Below are 18,849 nucleotides of genomic sequence, written 5' to 3' on the forward strand. Positions count from 1 at the left end.
CCCTCTTGTCCACCTTCCAAGGGGGGGTTAAAATATTTTTGGAATCCCCAACCTTGCTGAAAACTCAAGAATCCAGAATTGAGCAACTGAACAAAGGGGCCTCAGAAAGCTGAAGTCAAGAGCTGCCTACCTCCTGGGCCAGGCAGAGGCAGTGTGGGCCTAATGCAGAGGGGAAGGCAGAAATAGCCTTCAGGGCCCCACAGACCCCCACAGTCCCAGGAGGGAACTAGCAGCCTTCTCTGGTCTCTGAAAAAGATCCCACAAGCTGTCTTTTGTAATCCACACCACATTTGGCTGTTGGGAAAGAGGCCACACTTCCTCGCCATGACAGTAGCCTCTGGTGGCAGGAGGGTTGGGCCCAGCTCAGTTACCTTAGTAACACTCTTCAGGGTCATTCAAGAGGCTTCAGATAGGAGGATGAGCCCCAATCCTTGTTCTAGTCAAGCACCTTATCTGAATTTTATTTCTAAGAGTTTGGGAGTTTGTGTTGATCGTAGATACAATGAAAATGGCTTTGTAAGTATTTGTTTGACCAAAAAAAAAGACACTGGAATTGCAAAGTTGGGGGAGGCAGGTCTGAGAGCTCATTCTGAGTTGAAACTGCCTGTGGGGGATGAGAATCCTCCCTGGGAAAGTAAGGTACAGATATTTTTGGCAAAAGTATACTCCAAGTAGAAAAAGTGATTCTGTTCCAAGCTATTTTCCTTCCTTACCCTCCAGGCCCCCAAATTTGTCCTCCCAAGAACATATGTGGTAGGACCCTACAGCTTTTCAGCTACAGAATATGGTTTATCTCATTCATCACAAAACGTGAAACAACTTCCAAGAATCAGGAGAAAAGTGGGACCATTCAACTGTGCTGTCTCTTAAAGGGTCCAATGTCCAAAAAACCCAATCCTCCCACACCTCATGGGAACTCAGCAGTTTGGAGTGGGAGAGGAAGCCTTGGGTTCCCCAAAAGAAATAATAAAGGAGGCACTGTGGCCTCATCCAAATAAAGAGCTTAGCCAAGGCAAAAGGTATGGGACCCAGTCATGGGAAGAAACATAAAGACCATGGGGCTGGGGATGGGACCCACGCATGGGAGGAAACATAAAGACCATGGAGCTGTCTGTCTGTCCACAGCACTGAGTGAGAAGGCAGATACCCAGCTTGATTTCTGACATGAAGGGTGGACTTCACTGCTGGGGGTTAAGGATGTTCATTTAGATCTACATTCTTATAGGCTACAAATGAACAAATAACTTCTCATTTCTAGCTAGCCAAGGCTGTGATTCCCTCTAATCCAACATTCCCTAACACGCTACACAATACCACAAACACGTAGCTTGTCCCTTATCCCTCCCCACCCCCCATGACCCAACCAGAAGGAAACCTCATCTTCCTCTTCCCCAAAGCCATTGCTCCATTTTGAAATGGCTTTTTCCATCAAGGATCCCCAAGGGGCACCAGAGTGCTCAGCACAGAAGTGCAGCAACTGGTGCCCAGAAAAGTCTGCCCCGACTCCTCATTCCATAGACATCACTGAGCTCCAAATATGATGTCCACTCCCTTTTCTATTGAAGGGGGCCTCTCAACATGTCAACCTAAGCCATAAAAAGGAAAAATGCAAGATTCATGGGCATTGTCTATATCAAGTAGATCCCTCCCTGCTTGCATGAACTCCAGGGCCTGGAGAGGAAAGATGAGAGAAGATGGTGCTGCTACCATCTTTATCAAAGGTTTCTCTCCCAGCCTCTTGCAACCCAGCTGATCTCCCCCCAAGTAAGTTGCTATAGGAAAATCTGTACCCAATTTTCCAGGAACACCTTACATGTGATGGCCTGCATCCCAGAGGATGTAGAAACCCTCAAGTAGAAGAAAAATGCTCCCGAGATAAATGGAGAGCAGATCGTGGAGAGCAAAGGATACAAAGGCTGTGTGGTTTACAAGCCCAGACCGCTTCCAAACAAATTAAGTTTCCCATCTTCCTCATCCTATACCCCCTTCCCATGTGCTCAGTGGCCACAGAGCAAATGTGTAAACACATACCCACAGCTGCCCTCCCCTCTCCCCAACTGCTTCCACACCCTCAAGGACATAAGCCACAGGTCATCACATAAATACACCCTACATCCACCATCCCTAGCCTACTTAGATTGATATCCTCCAAGGGGATTCTGAACAAAATACCTTTACTTATTATCCAGCACAACTAAAGAGGCGGTGGCTGATTTGAAAAGCAAAACCTCTGTCCTAGAAGGTGGCTGCAGAACTAAAGGAAAATTCTTCTAGCTACATGGAAAGCACAGAACCAGGCACTTCGGGCAAACTGGCTGCTTCTCTGGGTCCTCCTCCCTCCGGCCTTCATCCCATGAGAAACATTGGGTGGGCGTCTGGGCCAGGATCTGTGGGGTTCCTAACTTCAAGCCTGGCTGCTTAAAAAACATGAGGTAAGAAAGTCCTACGTGAAAAAGGAAAACGGTCACACCATTCATCCAGGCGCTCCCTGCCCGCCACGGCCGTTATTGCTCTAAGTTGGGAGTGTTCTGTTGAGTTGGCTTTGAGTAGGTGGTCCAAGTCCTTACAGCCACGCTGGCTGCTGGGAGCACTCAGGGCTCCGGAGCCTTGGCGGGGTGCAAGGATGTGAGGCATGGGCATGGGCAGGTGGCCTAATCCCGTCCCCCACTCCCCGGCCTCACGCAGGCCCACTCTGGTTTGCAGTGGGGGGGACGTGGGGAGCGGCTCTCTAACAGCTGGGGGAGGTGGTGATGGGGCTGTGCAGGTAGGGCAGGCTGCTGGGCGCCGCGTGCACCCCCACGGACACCGGGAAGCTGAAGACGAACTGCGAGGTGGGAGTGGGCGTCGCCTTGCCACGCTCGCGCAGGGGCCCCGAGGGGCTGGCGGCCTCCGCGGCGCACGACGTGGCCAGCACCTGCGACTCGAACTGCAGCAGCTGCCCCATGAAGCTGAAGTTGGGCGAGATAATGCTGCGCCGTTGCTTGACGAACTCGAAGGCCTCCTCCAGACGCACGCGCTTCTTCATCATCAGGTACGCCAGGCAGATGGTGGCCGAGCGCGAGATGCCCGCCTGGCAGTGCACCAGCACCCGCCCGCGACAGTCCTTCACGGCATCTGGGACACAGAGCACCCCCGTGAGTGCCCCGCAAGGCAGGGACTAGGGGAGGCTGCAGGGCGGGAATGGGAAGCAGACCCCGTGGCTCAGCCACTCTGGGCCCTGGGGACAGGAAGAGCCCCACGCTAGGGGGGAGGCATTGGAAATCCGCCCCCTCCCTAGTCCAGGTTTGCAAACCCAAGCACCAGGCTTGGGAAAATTCAATGCTCAAGCCTACAGCAAACTGAGCGGACTAAGGTACCATCGCAGGTGACCCTTTTGCAAAAGATCATCCACAACCTCCCTTTCTCTGATCTCCTTCCCCTTTTTTGAGAGGTGTTGGGGCAATCGCTGCTAAACGTAGAGCTACTCCTGGCTCTGTGCTCATGAGATTATCTCAAGTCCTGGGAATTCAAACAAGGGTCACAGATGGGTCACCAAGTACGCACAAGGCAAGTGCGTACTTTCACGAAAGGCCCTTTTATCCCATAAGCACAAGCCTTTCTGCTCTAAAGTGATCAGGGCAGACCTGATCAAATGGACAACCTTCCTCTGGGGCCAGAAGTGAATGGGGAGCACTCTGCCTAAAGTGGCCCCAAGCCCGTCCCCTCATTTCATGGGGGTTACTCCCTGCACCCCTCCGTGTCCCCAAGCCAGCCTACCGATGTACTCAATGGCCTCCATGAACCAGGAGCTGATGTCCGCCTTGTGGTTGTCTTCCACTGGGATGCACTTGTATTGGTAGTGCCCTTCGAAGTGGTTGGGGCAGTCAGAGGAGACGTTCAACAAGGCCGTGATGCCCAGGGTGTCCAGCATGTCCCTGCGGGCTGCGTGGTAGGCGCTGCCAAGGTAGAGGAAGGGGAGGATCTCCACAGGACCCCCCTGAAATGGAAAGGGGGAAAAAGGGACCCAATAACATGAGCAAAGGCTGGAGAGACAGGACCATGGGTACATATGCACCCATTTTTGATTCACACACCCCATATGAGCACCAACAGGCATTGATCCCTGTGCACGCTGACCTATATTCTGTTCCAGCACCCCATATGGTCCCTTAAACATTGGCAAGAGTGACACTGAGCTCGGAACCAGGATGAAGCTGTGAGTACTGGCCTCAATAAAAAAAAAAGCAAATCAAGTGAAAAGAGGCCTGGACATGAGCGACAGTGTGACTGTGGACCTCCCTGCCTAAGAAGAGACTTCTCTTAGCTTCCAATAGAGCAGCAATGTCAGCAGGGACCCCGGAGATGTGTGCAAAGAACCCCGTGTTTTGGATCCTTGTGTGTGCTCTGCAGGGGGCAGGGTAATGAGAGAGAGAGGGAAGGCATGAAATCTCCCACTGGGTTCTGGGGTCCCTGGCTTCCCCTCCCCAACCCACCATTCCCAACAGCAATGCAGTCATTCAGTCAGGGAGGGCCTTTCCAAAGCAGCAGCTGGAATGTGGTCTTACCTGGTCATGCAGAGGGGTTCCGCAAGAGCCACAGCCCAGATCCAGAGGCTCCGCGGTGCTGGGGGGCGCCGCGGGGGGGGATGGCCGCCAGGGCCTTAGTTTTGGAACAAAATTCTGGATATTCCGAGGAAAATCTCTCATAGCCACCTGTAAATGACAAGAGAGGACATTCTAGTTAATGAGTTACTTGCTATGCTGCAGACAGTGAAGGAGAGCAATTGGGAAACGGGCGGCCGGCTGGACAGTCACTGACACTGCCACTAGGTGGTGCTGTGGGCCCAGTGAGGAGGGCTTCAGGGTTTGGGTAGGGGCTGCAGAGTCAACTGGAGCCAGGCGACAATACTGAAGGCTGCAAAGACTCAAAGGACGATGCGCAGGGTGGATTGGGGCTGGACGGGGTAGCCGGAAAGCTCTTTGGTGAGAAGGCAATGTTTGAAAGGAGTGGCCGGGAGGGATTTCAGGAGCACAGAAACTGCAGAGCACTGAGATGTAGAGCCTCCCTACACACCGGACCTGTCAAAGAGTCCAATCAAGGCTAGAGCAAAGAAACAACGCAACTGCCCTGCTCTCAGCCTAGGAAGCTGCAAAACAGATGCCAATCATGAGGTCTGAACAGGTGTGCTGTCCATACAGGGCCAGAACAAGAGGAAACGGGCTTCAAACTTAATAAATCCCTTGGGCTACAGACAGGTCTAGGGCACTAAGGATTTCCTGACCCGAGCGTTGCTAAGCCCTGGAATGGTCTTCTGTGGGATCCTCTTCCGGAGCAAAGAACCTTTTAAGTAAAAGAAGATAAAGGGGTCAACTTACGGCAGAAGGTGGGAGAGCCATGATGGGGGTAGAGGGAGACACATCCTCATGGCCTCTTAGCCTGGGATTTTCTTACGATCTCTGGCACTTTGCTTTGAGGCTACAAAAGTATCTCTCCAGGGCCCGGAGAGATAGCACAGCGGTGTTTGCCTTGCAAGCAGCCAATCCAGGACCAAAGGTGGTTGGTTCGAATCCTGGTGTCCCATATGGTCCCCCGTGCCTGCCAGGAGCTATTTCTGAACAGATCCCTGAGCAATGCCGGGGTGGCCCAAAAACCAAAAAAAAAAAAAAAAAAAAAAAAAAAAAGTACTGTCCCTATCTGATTGTGCTTGCACTTTTATCTAGAAATTTCTACAGAACCTAATCTGGCTCCAAAGTTATTCTGTTCAGGTCCACACAGGCTATGCCACGGTCTCTAGGACACACACACACACACACACACACACACGGGTCACTTGTACAACCTTGCCTTTATACTAAGCCTGAGATGATGCACAATGCCAACAACCACACACAGTCTCTTCCCATACGCAGACATGTGACACTGATCAAGCACCATCCCCCAAATCCCAGCCCCAGAAATGCTTGCTCCAGAGCGGAAGAAAAGAGATTCTTTGCCACATCAGAGGGCTTGCAGACACAGGCTGTGCATTTTCTTCCTGTCTGACCCGAGGGATAGGAAAGGACCTCAATCCGGTCATGGCTATCAGTCCTGCTGAGTCACTCTGACCAGCCTGAGGAATGGAAACCCTGCAAGAGGGGGGTACATGCCTGCTTCCGCTGCACTCCTGGCCACTCGTAGCCAGGGCCGCCCATTCGCCCTACCATCATCATCCCTACTCTATCCCCTGGACCAATACTATTGTCCTGAAAGGCTGTGTCAATGGGAGGCACGAGAAGATTCTGCAAATGTCTTCAGCTCTGGCTCCTCACTGGGGAACCCTGGTCAGTGCTCCTTGCTTTGAAGTAGCAAGAGGAGAATGAATGGCCCAGTCTCAGCAGCCACAATAAATCAATCCTGGCACCAATACTAACTGAAGCTATTCAAACATTGTCCCCAAGGAAATGGAAAGTCTGTGTGTGCCCTCAAAGGGACTTAATACCTCACCAGGGAGACAAGCACAGCTTCAAGTGAAGGCAGTGGGCAGGAAACAGTCACAGAGGAGTACCACACTGGGGTGGGCTTGCTAAAAAGTAGTTCAGATAATGTTCTTCCTGCTGCAGGGTACAGGACGGCTCACCTGAACCACCAATGTTCCAGAAAGAGCTTGGTCTTTGCAGCCAGACCAATAGGTCTGAGCTGGATCCCAACCCTGCGCAGCTTGGGGCTCCCTTCTCGAGCCTCCTCCTCTTCTTCTTTAAATAGGAAGTAATATCCATGGCCTGGGAGAGCCAATAATAAATTTCTTTGGGGAGGTTCAAGTGTGGGGTGGGTAACATACTAAGAACTCCAGCTCTTGGAGTCTGGCACTCCCCACATTTTGACAGCCTTTTCTTGCTTTGTTCCTGTTTGGAATCCCAAGATCAGGGAATCAGAGGAAGGGGTCACACTTCCTGCAACCTGACTTCCTTCCCTGACTGGGCCACCCACCTCCCTCCAGGCTCATTTTCTTCCATCTGGGGTCAGACTGGAGGAGGCTGACCTGGAGTAGAGGTGGAGTACCAAGGGGACCCTGAGATTCCCCAGGTCTGGGAGTTTGGGGCAGAATGGGGTGCCTAGATACCCTCCCCCAAGCTGCTCAAACAGGATGGGGAAGCATTAACTCAAAAGCCACAAATGAGAAGTCAGTTCCTTCCAGGGTCCTTAAAGAACGAGCTGAAAGAAACTGGATGGTGAGATAGCTTAGTAAAGTGAAGGTATCAGCCTTCACTGCCTAAAACATTCAAAGACAAAGTCCAGGTGACTCAGCGGGCAGCGAAACCAAAGGAAACCACTCAAGCCAACTGCCACCAGGTCCTACCCTAGCCACCAGAGAGAACCAGATGCAATGAGCCCAAAAGACGGTCACTACAGAGAGCAAGCACACCCCCAGAGCTGGGCTCTGCTCAGACACGTTCAACGAGCAGTCCTGGTAGGGGTGACTCACCCAATTAGACTGAAGAGGAAACTAAGATGCAGGGCTGAGCCCAGGGTCCTCAAAACTAGGTGACGGGGCAGGCCCTCTTCCTCAACTGGACCTTGTATGGAGTCTAGAAACACATCACATAGCACTAGAGTACAAGAATACCAGAGTACCAGGATGTCAGAGTACCAAGGAAGCAGAATGCCTGCCAGTTCACGTAGAAAACACTCTGGAGCTCCTGGCCAAAGCACTGGTTACTTTGGTGGTTTCTCACTGTGGATTATTAAGGAGTTAACTTGTTTTTATCTTTTAGAGGAAGACAGAGTTTTAGGCCCCACCCAGTAGTTCTCAAGGCTTACTCCTGAAGGTGATGGGGAGACTATCTGGGATGCCAGGAATCAAACCAGAGATAGCCATGCACAAGGCATTTAACTCCCGTGCTATCTATCTAGCCCATTCTTTTTTTTTTTTTTTTAATTTTCTGTTTAACTTAATAAAATGCAGTTGCAGGAAAACTACTGTTGTGCACTGCATTGAAAGGGGTTTGATTTTAAATTGTATCTGCCTCCCTATGCCAGGTCATGAAATGACTGCGGGTGAGGGGAAAAGGAGGAAGATTGCTGTTTTACACATTCTTCCATACTTCACGCTTCCCCTGCCACAAACTGCTGCAGGTAAACACACCCAGGAGCTCTCCCTTAATTTGAGTCTAAGAAAAGCAAGATTATTTTTTCCAGAAATATTGGATTTAGGTCACCGAGTTTTATGCAAAACCCCAGAGAAGGTTTTACTTCTCTGAGCCTGGGCCACAGCAGATGGTTCTCTCCAAAACCTCCTGCAGATGAGGTGCAGGAGAAGCAGGAGCCAAATGTGGGCGCCAGCTGTGGGAGCTGGAGCAAGCCAGAGCTCCTTTAATCTGGGAAGGTCAGGGTTTCAGATCTATCCTCCCTAAACCCCAATATCCAGGAACCCAATATCCGAGACCTATTTAACTACACACTTTATAAACTAATGATTGAGGCCTCCAACCTAACAGACACACAAATGAACGTTATCCTGTTTTTCTTCTAATTCAGAATAATTCTGTAACAAATATTCTGACTAATTTTGACCTGTTTCTGCCATGACCTTTTACATTTAGAATATAATTTATATTTTACGACTTCCATTTTCTTAATTTTTTAAGTGCTCTTCTTTGTCATCTTTATTATTCATTTAGGTTTTTGTGGGTCATGTCTGGAGGTGTTCAGTTGTTGCACATCGTCTGTGGTCAGGAAGCACACCAAGTGGCAAGCAGATGGCCTCTTGTTGGTGATGCTGGGGATTAAACCCAAGCCTCCTGCCTCATACCTTCCAGGCCACTGAACTTTATTGCTAGGTCCTAAATTTGCTTGGTCTTAAATTGTATTTTCTCTCTTTGCTGCAGTTGTTTGGGGTCAACTGATGGTGAGTTTGACTTATTGTGATGCTGGGGAATCACAACTGCAGTGCCAAGAACCGCACTCAGCATATAGGATGGTGTCAGGGATCATCACACTCAGGCCTTATGCAGAGCAGGAACTCAACCTCTGTGCCACGTCCCAAGACTCCTCCCTTCACTGCTGAACTTGAGATTGGAGGACAGAAGAGAAATTCATTCTCAGGTAAGAAAGCAAAGCTAAGGCGCTTACTTGCATTGGACGTAGTTGACTAGTTTGATCCCCAGAGCTACATAAGGTCCCTGAGCACGACAAGGAGTAATCCCTGGGCACAGAGCAAGGAGTAAACCTGAGCTCCATAGGATGTGGACCCAACCTCCCCACAAAAACAAACAAACCTCTGTATCTATCACCGTAAGTGCATTCTTCCCCCTTTTGAAACTAAATTCATCCTGTGTCTGTCTTTATTTCTGTCTCTCACACACACAGAGGCAGTCACAGAGTTGTGCAGAGTGCCCCATTCATATGTGAATATGCTATACACAGGCAGCTAGTTGTGAGGACATGTCACCAAAGAGCTGGTGATGGGGGCAAAAAGAGGGTGACCTGTTGGGTAGCCACCTTTCCTATAAGGGTTCAAGGTCTTGATCAAAAACATCCCATCAACACAAAGCAAGGACTGTCCAGACAGAAAGCCTGGGAAGAAAGGTCACTTGAAGGGCATTTGAAGGTCACTTGACTTAGTTCAGTGCATTTTCCTTCTTCTGAGTGCTGATCTAATAAATATCCCCTGTAAATGGGTAGCAGTATTTAAAACAGACCTAAATGGACTTGGGAACTTAAGATTCAGACCTGTGGGTCCTGGGCCAGTAAGCTACCATCCCTAGGCCAAGTTGGGACTGGCTAAGTTTGTAGGACCACCCAGTTCTTTGGTGCCATCACCTCTGGTGCCAGAGTGGGCTTTCTTTGGAGGTAAACTTCCAATCAAGCTTTCTCTCTGTTAGAAAAAAAAACTGTGGGACCGGAGAGATAGCATGGAGGTAAGGCGTTTGCCTTTCATGCAGGAGGTCATCGGTTCAAATCCCGGCGCCCCATATGGTCCCCCGTGCCTGCCAGGAGCAATTTCTGAGCCTGGAGCCAGGAATAACCCCTGAGCATTGCCGGGTGTGACCCAAAAACCACAAAAAAAAAAAAAAACAAAAAACAAAAAACAAAACTGTATTGGAGCAAGGGAATTATTATGTCTCCGGTTTCAGAGCACCTGATTTACTCCAAGGATTTCTTGGCTCTTTTAAAGTCCACCTTCCCTTCCTCTATTCTCTGTGCAGCCCACCTTTCCTCCAAATATCCAGCATGGACAATCCCATATGAGCTGAGATGGGTAACCAGATTGTCACTCTCAAATGACACTTTAAGCCACATTCTGAGCTATTTTTGTTTGGTTTTGGACTTGGGTTTTTGGACCATACTGGTGACTCTCAGGGTAACTTCTGGCTCTGCACCCAGGAATCACTCCCGGAGATGTTCAGGGGATCATACGGGATGCTGGGGCAATGGGACCAGGTAAGCACCCTATCCACTGCACTATCCAGCCCTATCCTGAGCTACTTTTATTTTTCTTTTGGTTTTTCGGACACACTCAGAGAAGCTCAGGGTAACTCCTGGCTCTGCGCTCAGAAATCACTACTTGGCATTATCGAGGGACCAAATGGGATGCCAGGAATTGAACGCAGGTCCACCTCAGGTCGGCCACGTGCAAGGCAAATGACCTACCACTATGCTATCTCTCCGATTTCCCTGAGCTATTTGCTGGTTGGAAATATCCAATTTAATTAAATTACCCTGAAGGCCTACCATGTTTTAAAATGTGCCTTCTCCAGATCACCAGTCATGGGTCCATGCATATCTGTCCTCTTCCACAAAGAAAAACTAGCCATATTCCTTGGTGTGGTAGAGGCAGGCAACCTCAATATGCATCAGAGTAATACTGTTTGGAACCACTAACCCCCAGAAAACTAGGAGGGACAAATGAGGATAAAAACATGATAGTCTAAAATGATCTAGACTGCTAGTTAAGCAATACTCCCATTCATCATTGCCTAGGGACTGTATTCTTTTACTTTCTGCAGCCACAATGGGTGGTACTCAGTACTCATTTTTACTCTTAGCTGTGCTCAGGGGTCACTCCCGGCAGTACCTGGGATCCAAATCTCCTAGTATTATTTCTCCAGCCATACCTTTGAGTCTGTGGTCAGAGACAAAAAACATTCAAGTTACTCTTCCCAATTTCTGTAGACAGCTCCAAGATAGCCTTTAAATTAGAATTTAAATATGAACTGGGGAAGGCTCTTGAGCTGAGGTCAAAATTGTACAAAAAGAGAAGACAGAATGTTTTTATGCCTGAAGTCATCTGTATAACAGCTGGATATTTTACATGGAGTGGGACAAAGAGCACAGTGGGTAGGGAGGACACTTGTCTTGCCTGTGATTCCCTGCACCCCATATATTCCTCCAAGACCTGCCAGGAATGATCCCTGAGTGCAGGAATGTAAAAACAATAACAAAAAAAGACTTAGGGAGGTGGAATTGAGGGAAAGCTAAGAAAGCTATGTATCAAAAATTTTAAAATGGTCTTTCTGGGGCCAGAGCTAGGATACAGTGGGTAGGGCGCTTGCCTTGCAAGCAGTCAACCCAGGTTTCATCCCCAGCACTTCGTACGGTTCCTTGAGCCTGCCAGGAATGAACTTTGTGCAGTCAGGTGTAAGCCTTGAGCACTGCTGGTATGGCCCCTAAAAACAAAAGAAATAAAAAACTTTTTAAATGCCCTTCTTATGTTTTGTAAGTGAGAAAGTTAGCCTAAAGCCCTCTCCAAAGATTTATGATGGAGAAAGATATTTCAAAAAAAAATGTTGACTATAATAAAATTTTAAAAATTAAAAATTTTAATCTCCCTGAATTTATCTTACAGGATTTAAATTAAGTGGGCTTAAAAAGTGGAGGATAAAGCGAGGTTTACTTTAAGCCCAACGGGAATGTATCACTAGCAAAATGATTCAACTAATATAGTTAGTTATTTTTGTTTTTGTTTGGGGGCCACACCCAGTGGGTGTTACTCCTGGCTCTGTGCTGGGAAATTTCTCCTCGTGGTGCTCAGGGAATCATGGAATGCGGAGGACTGCACCGGGATAGGCCATATGCAAGGTAAAAACCCTCCCTGCTGTGCTATATAGCTCTGGTCTCTAGTGATTTTGGTTACTGAATTTAGCAAAACTCACTTAATAGGCTAGCTAAAGGCCATTCACTCTTTTCTTTTTCTTTTTGTAATGTTTATTCTAAGCTATGAATTTCCGAGGTTTTATGACCCTCCAAGGGATAGAAGAAGTAGAAAACTCAGACTTTCAAACTTAATTGGGAGAAGTGGCCCGCTGTGATTAGGAAGGAGATTAACGTCACAAAATGCCCTGCTGTCTTCCTGTGCCTGCAGAGAGCAAACACTGGGTCCAGGTCTCCCACCAGCTCCTAGGTCTGTCCACTTGTGCTCTAGAGGATGAGTAAGACCCACTGAAAGGCTCAGGAACAGCAAAATGAAATAATAGTTCCACAGACCCACGGCCTGGTCTATCAGGCAACGTCTGAAGATCAGCTAAGGGGCATTTTTTTCCAGGCAGTCTATATTTCTCTTGGGGTCCCTATCCCCATGGTCCCTTCTCTCAAGCCCATAGTCCCTCCATTCCACCGGCTTGGGGGTGGGGGGGGTTTGCACCTCTGCACATTGGTGGGGACACACTCAGCCCTGCCTTCAGGACTGACTTCCTCAGAAAAGGCTCAGGGAAGAAGGGACCCGAGTAAAGGGGTAAAGGAGCCCCGTGCTTGGGAGAGAACATTAGCTGGGCTTCACTCAACAGGGACCCGATTAGCTTCAGATATGCTCAGTTGAGCTAGCTCTGGAAGGAACCCTGGGAAGACTTCTACACAGTGCAACCCGCTTCGGTGAATTTTAGGTGGGGCTGCTCCGCGGGGGCTGGCAAAGCTGCAGTGGAGTCTCCCCCAGGCTATTGTCTGGGCCTGATCCCTAAAATGATTCCCAGTCTTGGAAGACTTTGGTTTTCCTGCCCAGAAGGGCCCACTTGGTGCCTAGGTACATCTCCTCCCGGCCTCCTCCTAACTCCTGCACCAGGACCAAGCAGAGAGGGCTTCTAGAAGAGGGCCTGGAGCAAACAGCCCTAAAAGCAATTCTTTCCCTTGGGCAGGCCGACATCCTATGGGTGGGGTGCAGGACTGTCATTTAGCCCGGAAGCCCCCCTACCCGACCACCATCACCCCTAGTTGGGGCCTCGCTATGCGGCTCTAGAAAGTGATTAGCCTCCGGGTTCTCCTGGTGGGATTAGGTCTGGGCGGATCTGGGGGGCAAAAGGGGGTACTATCGAGGCGCCTCAGGCCTGATCAGGAAATTATAAAACTCTGCCTCCCCTTCGGGAGAAACCAAGGGCTTAAAGCCTGAGCGCCCGGAAGCTCCAAGTCCCGGTGCTGCCACTCGAGGGCGGTCCCTCCGGATTTCTTCCAGGAAGAAAAACACAACAAACACAACAAAACCAACCCAGACTCCACGTGTATAGGCTTTCCCTCGAGCAAGGTTCCTGTCCATAGGACCCCCCTGAAGAAGGCAAGCGCTTGAGTTCTGAGCCCAAGGGGACAGCGCTGCACAAAGAACACCCTGGTCAGCTCCTGTCACCAGGGCAGACTTTCTGGTTGACTTTGTCTCCTCTTGCTCACCAGCGCCTGCACCAAGCAAGGGAAAGGCTGGCGAGCTCAATCTATTTCCCCCCAATTCTCCCTCCACACACGGGAATGCGCTCTAGTGCGCCTGCATGGCTCTGCTCTCCGGGCCGGTTCCCAATGCACCCAAGCTCGCCTCATCAGGTCTATCTGCTTCCTCCGAGAGGCAGGTCCCTTCCTGATATTTCCTCTTAAGGGCTTTGGAGAGATCAGGAACGGGAGCGAGTTGAACTGTGGGTGCAAAAGGCAGCTTCCCCGAGAGAAGGAACAACCAGCAAGATCGCCTTTGTAGTTCAACTGAAGGTCAGCAGCAGCATTTCCCCAGCAGCTGACAGGTCAAATGGCCAGGAAGCAACTGCCCAGAACAAAGCCCCCCGCTGTTCAGCAGGGGTAAACCCGGCTTGGCCGCAGTGGAGCCAAGTTTGCTAGCCTGCCCCAGCTTTTCAGCCTGGCGGTGGAAGAAGAGGTTTCCGACCCTTCCCCCATTCTGCAGCACCCACCGATCCCATCTCCCTTCCTTTGGGTCCAGAAGGTCGGGCGTGCAAACGGAAGGAGGAAAGGGGTCGGGGGTGGGATGTCTGCAGTGCAAGGAGCGGCTCTTTGAAGGCCTGAGTCTAAAATGGCTCTGGGGTGAGAGGCGGAGAGCCGACCTCCGCCAAAGAATGCCAGGAATGCAGCGGCGGGAAGAAGGGGTGCAACCCTAGGAGATCCCCCACAACAGAGGGCTGCCAGGGCCCAGGGAGGGAGACAGGTGCGGCTGGAGCACGGTAGGCTAGCACTCCCCTCCCACCTCCCCCGAACCTCCCAGAATTTAAATACCCTAGATCTGACAAAACCTCCAGGTCTCGAAGAAGAGGAGCTTCTTTTCCAAGGATCGCTTAAACCGAGCACGCGCCACCGCGAGCTAGTGGAGAACCCAGTTGGAACAAAAGGTCAGGCTTTTCTGCTGCCAGAACTCACAAGGCATCTACCCCGCCGGGCGCTCCCCCAAATACCCAACGCTCTAGCCTCCCGCACGCAGAGTCCTGGTCTAGCCGAGGCAAGAGGACGCGAACGCCTTCCGGGCGGGGCTCCAGCGTTGGGGGACAGCGGGGAGACGAGCCACAGATCGTTGCATCTAACGTCCCGCAACCCATCTTCCTCTCTGCATTTATGCCGGGCTGGTTTTCGTTGTCATCAGCGGGGCCGATCCCACCCAGCTGTGCCTCGGGGAATCTCCCCACTCCCCAACCTCCGCAGAAAGTGAGCCGGGCGAGACTCGCGAGGGACACACAGAGTACGCCAAACCAACAAGCCTATCTGCACTTCCCCAGACTCGAAAGATGAGCCACGCAGAAGAGACGCTTCGGTCCCAAGGCCCATAGAGAACGTCAACCAACGCAGAAGCATCTTTGGGAAGGAGGGTGCAGAATGGCAGGTGACGGAAGGGGAAAACGCACCGTGTCTTCGCCACCTCGGGACACCTCGGAGGAGCTGGCCACTTGCACCCACAAGCCAAGTGCGCAAAGCTCCTGCCAACCCGTGCCCAGCCCACTCGCACAAAGGGAGCTCGGGGGCGGAGGGAGCGTGTTCGGGCCTTTCACCCCGTCCCTCTAACTCGAAGGCTAAGTCCAGCTACATCTCCCTGCGCCCGGGCGCCCTCGCTTAATTACCTTTGAGCAGGCAGATGTCGGTGCGCTCGGCGTTGCGGCGCAGCGCCTGCACGACCAGCGACACGGTGCTGTCCTCGCGGAGGCTGTCAGCGCGCGGGCTGCGCTCGTCGTACACGATGACGGCCGAGTAGAGGCCGGAGCGCAGGCGAGCCCGCACCTCCTCTTCGGCCGGCAGGATCTGCTCCAGGCTCACGGAGCCCTTGGCCCGCCGCCGCACGATGGTGTTGCAGCGCACGTTCACGGAGCCTCGGATGTAGCCCGCGCTGTGCGCCAGGAACGGTCTGCAGTCCAACAGCAGGCACTTGCCGCCGCTCAGCAGCCCCAGGGCGCCGTGGTTCCCGCTGCCGCTCTCGTCCCGGTTCATGAGCCTTTTGAGCACGCTGCAGTCCATCTCGCGCAGCTCGTCCACCGTCACCATGATCGCCGGGAAGCGCGGCCGCCGGTGGGCACGCGAGCAGACAGACGGAGCACGGCCCGGGCCAGCCACGCGAACCAAGGGGTTCGGGGAGGGCGCGCGAGCGAGAAGTACCGCAAACTTGGCCCCTGGAGGTTTTGGGGGGCTCCCACGCGCGAACCTCTTCTCCCGAGTCTCCCTGCCTCCCGCAGGCTGGCGCTGGCTTACATAGCAGCCGGAGCGGCCTCGGGCGCCAGCCACGGGGACCCCCCGCTCGCTGCGCGGGAGCGGAGGGAGCGGCGGCCCCGAGTGCGCTTTAGGGGCGCCGAGTCCCTTCGATGGTGTGGCCGGCTATAGGAGTTTGCCTTTGGGTGGCTCCAGCCGGCTCCAGCTGGCTCCCGCCGTTTCCCCCCGCCGCCAGCCGCCAGCCGGAGCTGCGACTCGACTCGGATCTCCGCCCCAGCCGGAGTTTCCTTCCCCGGTTTATAGATTTATTAATGTTCCTCCGCTGTCCCCCGGGAGGAGGGCAGAGTCATTACTACCTCGGCAGGCTCCGCCTCCTCTCCCCAATCCCAGGCCTCGCTCCCCGCCCCATCCCGGCCCCCCGAACCGCCTCTCCCGGCGCGTGAATGGAGTGTCGGCAGCTCGCGCCGGGTCACGGGGACGCGACGTCACAAAGAGCGGAGTAAACAGGGCGCTCGGTGCTCGGCGCCAGGCCCATTCATAAAACCGGGGACCTCCAGCGAGAGGGAGGCGGCCTCCGACCGGCGGGCGAGCTGCCGCGTCCGGACTTTGTGAATGGAGCGGAGCCTCCGCGCGCGCGGCCCAGTCCCGGACACGAGTGGCTGTGACTGTCGCCACGCGTGTTCATTGAACATCAAGAATTGAACGTGCCGAGAGGTCCGCCTAACGCAGACCTGGCTGGCCTTTAAGGCTTCTTTCTTTGACCCACCGCTTTCCCCTCCCCGGACAGCCGCCCTTCTCCTCCTAGGGACCGCGACAGAGGAGAAAGCCTTCATTAACCCCGCGGCCCGTGGGCAGGGCCGGGACCCGTTGGGCCGGAGTTAGTGCGTTTGGCCCGGCCAGTCCTTGGGTGAATTTCGTGTTTGTTTTAAAAGCGGACTCAGAGTCCGTTAGCCTGTCTTTTTGTGTGATCCATTTCCATCTTACACTATAACATCGGCTTTATAGGTTCCCGAGGTACTTGGGCAAACCCCACTTAACAGATGAAAGAGCTCCCGCCCCCAGCCCCGTAATAAGAGAGAGGGTTTTTTGTTTTGTTTTGTTTTTGTTTTTTGCTTTAAGACCCAGGCCCGAAGCCCTGAAAGTTGTTTCCGCAGAGGTGGGGAGTCAGGGGTGTCAACCCCTAACCACGCTTGCTAAAGAGGTTTGCTTAACCCTGGTGATAGGGGTGAGAGGGGGACCACATTTTCAGCTGGAGAGGGAAGTCCTCACCGCCCACCCACCCCACACTCGTGTGAATTGTCTTCTCAGGAAAATGAGCCACCGGGGTCCACATTTGGTGCAAAGCTTAATCAACCTCGAGAAACTGACTGGGGGAAGAAAGATCTTTCGAAAGCATTTCATAAGCTCCGGCGTCGATTCCGTTTTCTTGGCCTCCTTTGCAGATCCTTTGCAGTTTATTTCCGTTGAAATAAACCCCGACCTTCAGTTTTATTTGTGCATTTCATTACCCAGAGGCCGCTTTTGAAAGAAGGGGGGGGGGGGGGATGTTGCAAGCGACAGAAGCCAAAAATTATTCGCCCGACATCTTGCCAAGTCTTGCCAGCAAGAATTAGCCACCTAATGGGGGCGAGGGGGAGCTTCCAAGTCGCGTAGGCGATCTTGATGGCTGCGGAGTATTAATAGTCTTCCAGGTTGCTCGTGAAAGCACCACCGCTAAGTAGCCGGGGTCCCCGAATCCACTCGTGGGGTTCTTGCCGCCCCGATTCGGCTCCTCGGCTCTGCCTTTGTTACCTGCGGAGCCTATCTCTGGAGCCCTCCCCTCAAACAGCCCCTCGAGGGTTACTTCTCCCCCGCCCGCCCACCGTGCACCACCGCGGGCTAGACTTCCCAGGGAGCCTCCCATTCCGAGATCTTCGACCGGTGCTCGCCTCCCACCGCGCCCGGAATCTCCCGACACCCCGGCCCCCCTCCGGTGGACAGCGATGGACACGCCACGTATCCGAAGCGGTCTTCCCTTGACCCTTGTCCCCAAAGGGCTCAGTGCTGCAGTACACCGATCCTGATATTTTTTTGCACTTAAAAATTGTTTGCAGAAGCATCGCCTTCATACATTATTTTTAGCCATCGAATTTTAATTTTTTGCTCCCCCTTAAGAATTTAGCGCCCCGGGTTGCGTGCTCAACTGTAGTCCAAGCTCTGATCCTAGGCGCCACTTCTGCCTACTGACCGGGGATGGGACCGACCTCCTCTGAGTGGCACCCCAAACAGGAGGACAGCGGACACACTGAGCGCATTTCCTTTCCAGGAAGTACCTACCCTCTGCCCCCCCCCCTCCAGCCCGGATCGCCCCGTGAGGGTTTTGTCGCTACATTCCTTGGAGGAGCCTCTCAGCCGTTGGCCAATTTCACGCGCAGCGCGGAAGCTGAAGACACGTCGGTCCCTGGTTTGCACAGGACACACTCTGATGGCCTTTGTCTCCAGGCATTGCCGTAGCTTCCTAGGCAGCCAAACCGCACCTGGACCACGTGGCCAAGAGATCTCACTAACAGGGGGAGGGATGTGCCCACCGAACAAAGACGCCTTCTGCCCCTGACAAATAATCCGTGGCTTGCAAGACTGCAGAGGAGCACAAGGAGATGGGATGGGCTGGCGCGTCTCTCTGTGTGTGCACATGTGATTGTGTCCCACCCACAGCCTCAGAGCAATCCTTAGTTCGAGCCTGGGGGCGCTTTACAAATCCAAAATCCACCTTTGGGGGTTTTCTTTCTTTCTTTTTTTATCTTTTCTTTTTTTTTTTGGTTTTTACAGTTTAAAAAATATTTGCAAGAAAAGACAAAAACAATCAAATCCTCTCCCTTCCACCCAGGAATTAGCCTTGAGGTGTGAGGATTTTAACCAATGAAATTTACATTGTGTGTCTTTCCTGCTCCTAGGTAAGCAATTTTTTAAAATTGGGTATACATTTGGTATACAGTTAACAATACACGGTGGGTTGTGCCCCAAATG

At 52.2% G+C, this 18,849-nt stretch overlaps 1 protein-coding gene across 1 annotated transcript; it reads right to left on the minus strand.

Moving 5' to 3' along the window:
- Positions 1 to 2,694: 2,694 nt before the first annotated feature.
- DUSP4 (dual specificity phosphatase 4) lies at positions 2,695 to 16,003 on the minus strand. Its single transcript, XM_049772372.1, is given in 5 exon segments — positions 2,695 to 3,114; positions 3,757 to 3,976; positions 4,545 to 4,622; positions 4,624 to 4,691; positions 15,264 to 16,003. Coding segments are annotated over 5 exon segments (1,170 nt in total). The 5' UTR covers positions 15,682 to 16,003; the 3' UTR covers positions 2,695 to 2,728.
- Between the last annotated feature and the right edge of the window lie 2,846 nt (positions 16,004 to 18,849).

Source organism: Suncus etruscus, chromosome 4 (assembly GCF_024139225.1).
Source record: "Suncus etruscus isolate mSunEtr1 chromosome 4, mSunEtr1.pri.cur, whole genome shotgun sequence".
Classification (NCBI taxonomy): Eukaryota; Metazoa; Chordata; class Mammalia; order Eulipotyphla; family Soricidae; genus Suncus; species Suncus etruscus.